General features: G+C 38.0%; 1 protein-coding gene across 1 annotated transcript in view; it reads left to right on the top strand.

The window, feature by feature from the left end:
• Nucleotides 1-12,528, top strand: part of LCP2 (lymphocyte cytosolic protein 2) — a 1,995,233-nt gene that overhangs the window by 978,310 nt on the left and 1,004,395 nt on the right. Inside the window, exon 7 of the mRNA XM_044084497.1 lies at nt 1,663-1,858. Within this exon, the coding sequence (XP_043940432.1) occupies nt 1,663-1,858 (196 nt within the window). The remainder of the gene's footprint in view (nt 1-1,662; nt 1,859-12,528) is intronic.

The following is a 12,528-nucleotide window of genomic DNA, read 5'->3' as shown; positions in this document are numbered from 1 at the left end:
TCTGCTGGTTTACAGGCATGCTAGCTATGTAAGTGCATATTCATAGGATTTTAGTAGTACGGAAGAATATGGACTCAAACTGTGCATTTTTATGCATGCTAAATCTGTAAGGAGAAAAAATAAGTAGGACCAATGAACATTCCCAGGAGCGTGTATATTAGATGGTTACAGCATGACATCCAAATGCAATGATACTTTTGAACCCTTCAGAAGGCAATTGTAGGGCTTCTTAACTTTAAATCAAAGCATATTACTTTGATCTAAAGTTAATTGTGTGGAAAGTTTAAAAGTATACACTACTGGCATTCTGAAATAATGACAAAAGGAAAAGCAAATGTCACATTTCACCCACATGAGATAAGCAGCACTAAAAGGAAAGTCTTTCAGAAAGTCCTTAATTGCACAAATACTTACCCTACCCAAAGTCAGGCATACCCTGGAAGTAAATAAATAATATGCTCAAATTGAAATGTGATCACATACTATAAAACAAGCATGTGTGCAAAAGTGCTCAGGATTCTATAGCAAGCCATTGATTTTGAGATGCTGCTTCTAAGCACTTATCTTTGACGTGTGGTTATTTTTCACAACAAGTTAGCAAGACAGTTATACAGCTCAGCTTTGTACTCATTTCCTTCTACTGGTAATGCAGTATCTAGTAAACTATATTGCTACTTCACAGATCATTGCTGCTTTTGCTCTTACTTAGTGACTAGTGTGGTTTATTAACTACTTTACCATTAGATTGTTGCCCTATACTCTTCACCAGCTATCTGACATTCACAATAAATAATGTCTTTAGTAGTGAAACTTTGCAACACCTCTCCACCATGGAGGACAAAAGAGGCTTTAACTTGCAAATACACAGCTAAGCAGTTATAAAGGATCACTGTGGTTTCCACCCCTGTGCGCACGCACACACACACACACACACACACACACACACACACACACACACACACACACACACACACACACACACAAACTTCCCAGGAATGAATGGTTTCTTCCTGCTAGTCTAGCCATCTTAGTAACAAGTAGGCTGCACCACAGACATTTCAGTCTTTGACAAAACAGTAAATTGACCTCCTTCCTCAACCAGTTGGGCACAGACTGGTCCCGCAAACGGTCTGCTAATCAGGCACTGATTTTGTATCCACTCCCACACTCAGTGGTGTGTGACCAGTCTGTTGCATTGAGGAGGCACAGGATATTCCTTCAGAATCCAGCACTGAACTGTACTTATGCTAGTAAGATGTATTTGGGACACCTTAACAGAATGCATACATATTTTATTAGGAAAATAGATATGGCTCATAGTTTGAAATATACACAAAGACATGAGCAGTTATCTTTTCTTCCAGATAGCCAGTATCTCATGTATAAAGCTATGATTATCCCAGTACTCTCAAATGTTTAAACAATATTTTTAGAATATAATGTGCACTAAAGTAATAGAAGGACAGGGCAGTTTCAGTTGAAATTAAATTTAAACTAATTCCATCTCTGTTGTCTTTTGAAATAAAAGAGAGCTTTGCACATGTTATTTATGTTATGTTATTTGTGCTTGCAGTCATGTACTTCATTTATTTAAGATAAATTGTTTGTAGTAGTCACTGTGATAATATACTTTCCATGTTGCTTAATAATCACACAAATTAGGACGAAGATGAGGATGATGATTATGAAAGTCCAGATCCAGAAGATGATGCAGATGATGCAGATTATGAATCACCCACTGAAGACATTCAAGGAAATATCAGTGACAATGATTATGAACCTCCCCCATCTAATGATGAAGAAATGGCAAATGTAATTTGTCCTGCAAAGCCTATTACTGGGAATTCTGAATATATAGGTAATTACTTAAAGCAAAGATTTTCACATTTTTGAAATGATGACTACATTTATATTTCTGTACAATATGAACAGTTAATATATATAAGCAACCAACCTCTTAGCGCAAGAAATCTGGACAAAGGCTGACATAATGGGGGGGGGGGGGACAAAGGCCCAAATAGGGACAAATTTTAAATATTGCTCTTATAAACTTAGAAAGTTGATGTAATAACAGGATTTGCCTTAGGATGCATTTTTCTGAAGAATAGGAAGTTTGAAACTCCAATGTATATCATTATTTAGTGACTTTAGTCCTCAGATCATCCCAGTGATGTGCCATTACACCACAGATTTTATGAGAAACAGACCAAAAATATGAAGTAAAAATCTGGGCATTCTACAAAAATCTGGATAGTTGAGAGGTATGATAGATATATATATATATATATATATATATATATATATATATATATATATATATATATAAAGTTGAATGTTAGCTAATATGGGTTTATTTTTCACTTTCTGCTTCATTTGATAATTCGTATCTTGCACATGCTTTCTATAAGTTGTCTGAATTCCACACTCTTTGAAGTAGTAAATGCCATTCATATTTAACCATGCAAATATATATTTAAATGGAGTATACATTCTGAAAACTTCTCACTGGCATGGCTTTAGGGAGACTGAGAATATGAAGACATTCAGACAAATACCCCCCCCATTCCTCTACTACTCTGGCTGCCGCTCTCAAAACATTTGAGGAAGGCACCCCCTTCACACAACTGGCTGCACAAAAAATAAATAAATAAATAAATTGTTAAATGTTTATATTGTATCAATGTATTTATGTATTTACTGACTTGTAATTTCATTTTATCCTATTTACTATGTTTTTATGCTATTCATTATGTTTTTACTGTATTATTTATAATGCCTACATCCCTTTGTAACTTGTAACCTTTTTTATGTTTCTAAATATGTTGTATAACTATGTTCATAGGAGCTTTTCGCCCCGGGTCTCCACTGAAAAAGGACTTTGTCCATTGGACATTACCCGGTAAACAAATATAAATAAATAAATGAGTGCCAGAAATGGTATGTAGCTTAATGTTTTAAAGAAGGAAGGAAGAAGTCAGTTTTGAGATCACTGGAGAATAGTAATGAAGGTCTGTAGGGATATAAATGTAGTAGCACAAAAGAAGTGGAAGTAAACTGCTCACTGCAGTAAGGATCAGCTCTTCTTGCAAAGTCCCCTTTATAGACACTCGGCTCAGGGTGGCAGGTATTTTGTCTGAAAACTAATCAAGTAAGCAAAATCACAGTGATTTAAAGCAAATGAGATATTATCAGCAATTTAAGGGTGTGTTAGATGTGCTTGAACACTAATTTGTGTAATATTATGTAACAGGTGGTGGCCCTCCATAATTAGTGGTGCTAAAAGTGGCTAGGAATTTGATTTGTGGAGTTTTTATCAGAATCATGACAGATTATCTATACTTTCTTGCCACCTCAAGGGAAAAGGCAGCTCTGAGGCTTGACAGGAGCAGACTTTATTTCTGGAAAATAAGTCCCCAAAGTAGAACCCTTACACATAGAAAATACTTCCTTTTTAAATATTTGTATTTGTTTTTTTTTATTTTCTGAGTATTACTAACACTTTTATTAATATTAGAAGTTTATAGTCAGAAACTGTTATTTTTAAAATGGTGGCTTAGTATTCAATGCTGAGATTGTTTTGTGAGAAAATATACTGCTTTTGAGACATTTTAACGGTAAGTGCAAGGATTTAAAGATTGGGGAGTGTTTTCATGTACTTAGATGGTGTTTAAATGTTTTGGTGCTTGTGTACTCTTTGTTACAATGTACCTTCATTATTTAACTGCTTGAGACATTTTGCTTGAAGGTGTTATATTTAAGCATCAGGAAGCGCATTTTGAGGCTAGAAATGCATTTGATGTTTGGCGTCTGTGCACACTTTATGATAACTTATCTTAATTTCTTGTTTTCTCTCAGTGCACTTGCTATGAAAGGGTTCTGCTAGGGTTTGTGTGTACTGCTTGTGCTTTTACTTTGAATTTTGATGGATTGTGTGTGGAAGTATGTGTGTGCTGCTTGTGAACACTTGTCTAGCAACTTATCTTCCAAATTACTCTTCTCATCAGTGCTTACTGGAAGTCAGGCCTCTCCTTTGGCTACAGAATGGATTCTTACACCAGTTCTGCTGATTCTTCTCCCCAATATACCTAAAAAGAAAAAACAAAATAATAGGAGCCCTTGCCTAAATCACAGGTCCAGACAGTGCCTTAGCCACTGGTGGGTGACTGCAGTGGCCAACTGTTGCTCCTCAGACCACTTGCTCTTTTCTCCAGCTTCCTCTAGTGTAGCACCTTCTGCCACTATGGACCAGGGGTTGGCCACATCTTCAACAGCTGTTCCAGTGTCAAATTCAGGCATAGGATAACTACCTTTTTTGGGTCTGGGAGTTTTGCCAGGAGGTCTTTTCCTGAGGGAGTGAGGAAGGAGACTTCATGCCTGAAATAAAGCGCCACCTCTAAGTCGGTCTCCTTCCAGGGATGTCCCAAGAAAAGAGAAATAAAAATTTAGACATTGCTCATCCAAAGACATTTTCTCTGTTCATAAGGATGATTTTCTTTTTTTTTTTTTTTTTTTTTTTTACTTTAGTCAGGAGTTTATTGCAGGCTTTCTATCCTGGAGAGGACAAATCCACACCAGAAGACTAACTTGGTAAATATATTTCTGAGAAAAATATGTCAGGGGATTCTGCGATAAACAAAGACAGGATTTTTTTCTATGTCTGATTCTCAAATGCATGACTGTGATTCAGAGGAAAGGTTGCCTTCTTCAACACCATTAGAGGAACTTTCCTTTTCTAAAACTAGTTCCTGAAGGAATAATGTATTTTTGTGGAAACAAGTGGATGTGCCCCCTAAACTGAGGAGATATTATGATATGCTGCAAGTGGATTTACATCATGTTACATTCTTTTTTCCTATTATGTCAGCTTTGTATGATATGTTAAATGCTGCCTGTGATAACCCCGACCCTCAGCCTTCAGTCCCCAAAAAGGAGAACACATTAATACCAACCCTTCCTCTGTGGACAGGAAAGTAGGGTATTAGACAAATTTCATAAGATAATTTTATTCTTCCAATTTATTCCATTAGTGTTGACAGCTTGTGGGATTGCTCTGCCACATTTCCTTCAAAATATGCATCCTTTCTGAATCCTACAATTTTTAACCTGTCTCAGGTGTCTAAACATGCTTTGAAGAGTGTATATGCTTTTGCAAATACTGTGTTTAGGGCCACTGCTACTGCTACTGCTTTGAGAAGATATATTTGGATACATACTCAAACATTTTCTTAAGAGGTAAGACATTTTAAACTCTGCTTTAGACAAGGAAGTGTTGTTAGGCCTTGCTGCTAGTCAGGTTCTCAAACAGTTTGATGACAGAGGAAATTAATTATGTGAGTTTCTAAGATTTTTCAAGACCCATATTTTAAATCTTACAAACCCTCTGATTTATTAAGACAAAATAAAACTAATTCTTAGCAAACAGGGAACAAAAATGAGATGGCAAGAGGGGATTCAATTAAAAAAGAAGGATTCTTTCAGAAAAAGGGACAGACTACACCTTCAGAATGACTGTTAGCATACCTACCACCTCCTCTCTCCTGTCCCTACATCTCTAAGTATGTTCCATAGACTGGCTCTCAGTCTTTGTCTTTGGCAACATATTGCTTCACACTCTTGGGTAGTAATGCTAGTTCATGAGGGTTACATTCGATACTGGATGCACATATCACCTTTCAGAGGAATTCCTCCCTACTCTGCAAGCCAAAGATTTTTTTTCCTCTCAGGTTCTTCAATGTATGCTTACCCTAGAACGCTACCAATGCCTTTAAACTAAAGGGAGGAAGGCTTCTATTCCAGAACGTTTCAGGTTTCAAAAAACAAGGTTTCCTGGAGATCAGTTCTAGATCTTTCCTTTCCTTTCCTTTCTCAATTGTTTTTTGAAAGTACCAAAATTCAAAATGTCAGCCTTGCAGAGTCTGTTACCAGATATTCCACTTCTGAGTTTTATGGTAACATTAGAAATAAAAGATGCTTATCATCACAGTCCCATAACCAGAGACTTCAGAAAATTTCTCAGATTCTGTGTCTTGGTCACTTATTAATTCTCTGCATTACCCTTTGAGTTAACTTCTAGGTTGTTTACAAAATGTCAAGCTCCAGGGATAGCTCATAGCAGACCGCAAGCCATTCACACCTTTTCCTTATTTGGACAACTTAAGGAGCTTTACAAAGTATTTTGCCAGATATCAGAAGTCCTTATCATGGATCTCTTCACTTCTTACCTATCCTGGCTTCCAGATTAATGTTGCAAAATCCCCCTTGATTCCATCACATGGGATTGTGCTATTAAATTGCCTTCTAAGTATGCCACTTCAAAGGCATTCCTAGCACAGAAAAATGTGAATTTGTATCTGGAAACTTTCCTGGTCCTCTCCAATCAGTCTAAGACTTCAGCCAGAGAATATCTGAGGATTCCAGAGTTCATAGCTTCAAGGATTCTCATAATTCCTCTTGTCAGGTTATACATAAGAAAAAAATCAATGGTTAAAAAAAACATGGACCCAACATTCTCATCCATATGGATTTTCAGATTCCAGTTTTGGGCTTTATCAAGACAAAACCTTCATTAGTGGAGGCAATAAGACACTTTAGTTTTTGCTTGGGGAGCAGTTTCTGGGGTTGTAAAAGTGTGAGGCCTGTGGGATAGTTCAGACATTCCAAAGCACATAAATGTCAAAGTTATGTTAGCTGTGATCCACTGTATAGAATCTCTTTTATAACCTGCGGCCCTTAGGATCATTGCAGGTGATTACAGAAAATATCACAGTGATGTGGTACATAAACAAACATGGTGAGCACCAGATCTTACATAACATTAGAGCAAACTGTAGTGGCAGACAAGCTGAGCAGGACGAGGACAGGCCTTCATGAATGTAACTAAACGAAGGGGCCTCCCAGGAATTATTCTTGTGGTGGGAAACACCTCAGATAGATCTGTTTGCCTCTTTTCAAAATGGACAACTAAGTAAATTCTCACCAGGACTCCTTGCAGGCAGGCCTGGAAAACAGATGTATTTTTTCCCATGGTCAGGAATGTTCCTCTATGCATTTCCACCCTTTCCACTGTTATCCAAGGTCATTCTGAAGATTCAGGTTTCTCCAAAAATTATAGAATCATAGGCAAGAACTAGGCTAGCTGCCCTTGTGGGCCATTTTAAACTTAGCCAAATTCCCTTTTTCTGCTCTCAATAACCAATACCATTTAGTTATAGATTATCTTTACCCATCCCACAGTCAATAATTATATATTACCCCTAATGATAATAACTGGGATTGTGCCATAGATAATTTGAGGGTACCCATGCATGAGATAACGCATTTAAGAGAAGCCAATGTCCATTAGTAGTACTGGGGGCAGTAGTGGAGTAATTTTTCCATTTCCCATCCATAGATCTAAGTTACGCATGACAATGGACAGGGATGAACTTAGTTTTAAGTAGATGGAAAGTCCATTCCACAAAAGTAGTATCCTCTGTTAGATAACTCTATCCCTCCAAACAGCTCTGTTGAAGCTGCAGAAGAGGTTTAGATCCCTAGATTGAATACTTCTGATGCCATTTGACTTGTTAATATGCAGTAACTCCATCAGTAATGGGTCAGAGGATGCCTTGTATGCCAGACACGGCTCACCTTTTAGCAGTTTGTAAGATACCAAGTAAAGTGACAGAGCTTTAAGTCGGCCCATGTAGGACATATTGTTTAGGCCTTTTATTCTTTTAGTAAGGTGTCTTTGAGGGCCTTCCAGTTGTTGCATGTGTCTGGGCAGATACATGCCAAAGGGGCATTATTTTCAATGATTTTCCTCGTTAAGAGCTGAGTAGAAGAGGAAAATGAAATCCCTAGATCTACACACAATCCCTTTATTTATGCAGTATAGAAGGACTTTCTTACAACAATAGACACGTGTTGGTCAATAGTTAGATCACTATCCACCTAAGTTCCTAAATCCCAGACATCTGGGTCAGTTCTTAGGGGCTTGTCAATGTGATAGTTCCCTGGGGTAGATGACCGAGCAAAGGATACAATAATGCATTTTTTGGCATTCAGTTTAGTCAATGTTTTTGGCATCAGTTTATGTGGGACAAACCTTCCTGCAGGCTGGTTAAATCATTTGGGGATTCAATGACTGCTCCTAGCTTGCAGTCATTTACAGACGTAGTCAGTCAGAGCTCTTTGGTATTAGCTTTTACTTCAGAAAAGTAGATGCCGAACAGGAGATGTTCCAGCACAGAATCCTGGGGAGTTCACCTGTGACTGATCTTTTTGTGGAGGTAACTTCCCCTATTTTGATTATATTCTTTCTATCTGTGAGCCAGTCATCAATCCAATGAGCAACACATGGCTTGATTCCAAATTTATTTAGCTTTTATACTATACTGAGTGGGGAATTGTGTCAGAAGCTTTGGCCAGCTCAATGTATGCAGCATGTGTACTGTTTTGCCTTCATCCATTGCTTTGGTGACCTTTTCAAAACACTTGCCATGTAGAGTAAGCATAATCTGCCCTTGATGAATCCAAACTGAGACAGGCCCAATGTGTGGAAGTTCCCTATATCCTGCTTGTTTAATTCCATGATATGTCTTTCCACGACTTTGCATTTGAAGCCGGTCAGAATTATGGGTCTGTAATTGCCTGGGTCTGTAGAAGGCCCTTCTTTGTGCAGGTGAATGACTGTATCTGTTCTCCATTCACTTGATACAATACTTGTATGGATGCTGAGACTGAACAGTGTTATATGAGTGTGGCTAAATCATGCTTCATGTTATTTAAGATGCTTTCAGGGATATTATCAGGATGCACTGATGCAGTATTTTTAGCTTTTGATAGCTCTTTTAGGACTTGGTCTTGTGATAGCTGGAGGTGAGCCAAGTTAAGGTATATCTTGAAAGACAGACAGATGGGAGAGAGGGGTAAAGTTAGAGCTAAATTTATCAGCCAATAGATTCTCTATATCTTCAGCCTCAGTGTAGGTAACATTGGCATAATCCGCTCAGCACAAAATGCCTTATAATTGTCTTTGGCTAGGGTAGCTATTTTAGCCTCAAATTTAGCTTTGGTGGATTTTATTAAACTCCTGAGTTGTTTGTTTATTTCAGTGAAAAGGGCTCTGACATTCTGGGAATCACACTTCCCATTAATGTTGTGATCTCCTTCTAGTCCAGGCTTGAATGCCTCTCCCTTCTTATGGAACTGACCAGAGGCAATTATTACAAGCTTTCTCACAGATTAGATCTACTAATGCCAGGATGATTCGGTTCTAATACATTTTAGGCACCTTTTTCATGTGGACATGCAGCAGTTACTAAAGGAGGCAAGAAATCCTGCTTCTAGGAAATCTTATGTTAATAGTGGAGAAGATTTTCTTGTTGGTGCATCACCTATAACGAGGACCGTACCTAGGATTATTACTTCTGGTTCTCAAGCACTGGTGTGCATTAATATCCCTGGCTTTCGCAAGATGTATTTATCTCCATTTAGCATTTTTGCATATGGATCTCTTCTTCATTTCAGACTTAGTTCAAGCAGTTGTACAAAGAGGTTTTCCGTTAATACATAAGCCCACTTATTCGTGTGACACTTAATTGGGATTTTTACTTTTTGGGGGAAAGATATTTCTGTCTATGTTTGAACCAGCTATGCTGGCTATTTTTGGTTCTTTTGTTTGGTAGGCTAACTGGTGACTAACATCTGCAAAAGATGATCTGGGTTGCAAATATTCACAGTGGGTTAACCCTTTTGCTTTTTCATGCATACAGGGTTATCTGTAGAAAAAAAATCCCCCGTATATGCCTTTACTACTTTCATGGGTTAACTTGAATCTAGTCATCAATCTCCCTCATTTTTTTCAGAATTTGAATGACAAGGAGAATAAATTCCATATACTCTGGTCATGCTTTTGCAACTGAGTTATCATCTCGTCAAGTACTAAGCCCTTTAGGATGGCTAGATTTGTGAAATTCCAAGTATGGGATTGGAAAATGGCAACCAGTGTCAATTCAGGCAATTCCATTTGTTTTTTCCTTACTGTATCTTTTCTTGTTATTCTCACCATGGTAAAATATTTCCAGGCAGAATTAAGGCACATTCTAATCAAGTCTTGCTTTCTTTGATGGCATATTGGAAAGAGTTGAACTGTAGAAGCATTCTAGAGGTAACTACATGGTCTTGTATGCATACTTTTACAACGCATTACATACTGGATTTCTTTTCCAGGTCTAGGACTGGCTTTGCTAGGACCATTCTCCAGGGGTTATTAGACCTTACCCCTCCTTCCTTCCAGGATGGATAAGCTTTGATGATCAACCCAAAAAGCCAAAGGCTACTGCAGCAGTGCGGAATTTGAATATTTGAATGTGTACGCAACTTACACAACTTACTTTATCTGGAACAAGATGGAGTTAAGGATAAGATAGGCTTTCTCTTGCTATGCTTTCTACAATACTGTCCAAATCAAGCAAAATGAACTGCAAGTGTACAGGAAGGTTTGAGACCATGGAAAAGAGAATGCAGTCTTGTCAAGAATTATGGAACAAAATGTTTGTAGCTGATTGTTGAGAAGCATGGCAAACTAGTTCACCTTTGGGATATCTTGCATATGTACATGGCAAACTGTTCCACTTCTGGGATATCATACATATGCATAATGTCCTGAGAGGTCTGTGGATCCATTCACAAGCAGGTCATCGTCATACTTAAGGAGTCTGTTAGCTGTTTATGTGAATCTGAGAAATGCACTGCTGATAACTGTAGAATGTGTTGTGCAGCCCAATTCCAAATCCATACTGCCACTCTTCAACGTTGAAAAGATGCGGCTACAATTTGTTTGTTGATATACCCTGTCATTTCTGCTGTCAGTACTGAGTTCAATGTGACTTGGGTGAAAAATTATCTTGGAAAGCTATCAGGGTCCTATTGACTTATTTTTTTTCTTTTACGTTTGATGTGAAGAGAGTTTGGTTGAAACCAGTTGCCTTAGACTGATAGATTAATGATATGGGCTCCACATGCATAAACTAGAGAGTCATTAGTTAGATGCATTTTATATGGGAAATAAGGTCATTCCTATGGCTACGTTGTTTAGATGTGTTCACGATGGGTTATTTCTACATTGATTAAGGAACTGGGATAATAAGTAATATATAAATTGATTACAGTTGTTCCTGAACAGCAACTGTGTTTTTTTCATGTGCATCTTTATGTAAGGAACTAGGATGATGCAAGGTAACATATGGCACAAGATGTTTAGGAACTATCTTACTGTTATAGGTTATTGCTGAAAACAATCTGTCATGAGTTGTATTCTCTCTGTCTGCTTCTCTTAGGTATGAAATATTTGTATTTGTGTAATTTCAGTGACTGCTTCTAAAAATGTTATGAGGAATTAGGGTGATTTCTTGAAATGAATTGTTATAAAATTATAAGATGCATCTGCTGCAGAAACAGCCCCCATGTCAGTTCTACCACAATGCCATCATCCAGATAAGCAAACAGGTTCTGCCCATTCCAACTCCTCTTGCAGCTGTACTAGTCTAACATTGTTTCATTTAGATCTACTCTCTGCATCTTCTTGGAGCTTCTGTGAAGTGTCCCTTATCTCTGCTAGTTTTACAATCTTACTCCTGCCACATGACTTTGGCAACCCTGGTCCATATTTTCCACTTTCCCTCTCTCAGTATTTCATCCTCCTTTCTTACTATGTCAGTTTCTGAACTCATGGCCCACATATCAACTGTCAGGGAGGCCATCTTGGTCAATCTTCAAGCAATCTGTTTTTATCCATCATCCCTTCCTTCGTTTGTGTAAACCTGCAGACAAGTTCAGCACTAAATTGTAAGGTTCATCTAGTATTATTTCATATGCACTCTCTCCTTCCCACATGAAAATATTAAATAAATACAAGACAGAAACAAACCTCAGAAAGTATTTAACCATTACTGTACTAGCTGAGCAGGAATGGCAGCTATCAGACTAATGGAGGTCAGCCACAGTTGCCTTGTAAGCAGTGTTTGTTGAATGCAGATATGCAAGAGTGAGAAGTTATACATCTGTGCTGTATTCCATATTGGCTATATTGTAAAACTGGTCCTTTTAGGAGATTACACTGACTGCTAAGATGAAGAACAAGTCTGGAACAGTGACACAGCCCTATGCTTGATCTCTTCTGAGACACTGAATGGATCTGTCTTTGAACATTGTATAGAGTACAGACAGAGATCTGATCATGCAGAAATCTTTAATCTTGCTGAATTAAGATGACCAACTCTTTCTAGTATTCTCTGCAGTGCTTTATGAATGATGAATGAGGAATTAAACCCGCACATAAGGCAGCTGTTTAATTTCAGCCTTACCACAGGATACATGCCCAAGGAGTGGCGTACGGCAACTGTGGTCCCACTCCACAAAGGCAGTGCCTCTACGGACCCTGGTAATTACCGCCCCATAAGCTTAACAAGTCTAGTCTGCAAAGCTATGGAGAGGATCATAATGGAGCTCATAAACAAAGATATAGGGGACTTGCAGACATTGGAC

This window comes from Protopterus annectens, chromosome 9.part0, assembly GCF_019279795.1.
Source record: "Protopterus annectens isolate FY-2018-M chromosome 9.part0, PAN1.0, whole genome shotgun sequence".
NCBI classification, from domain to species: Eukaryota; Metazoa; Chordata; order Ceratodontiformes; family Protopteridae; genus Protopterus; species Protopterus annectens.
This window is presented reverse-complemented; position numbering and strand designations above follow the sequence as displayed.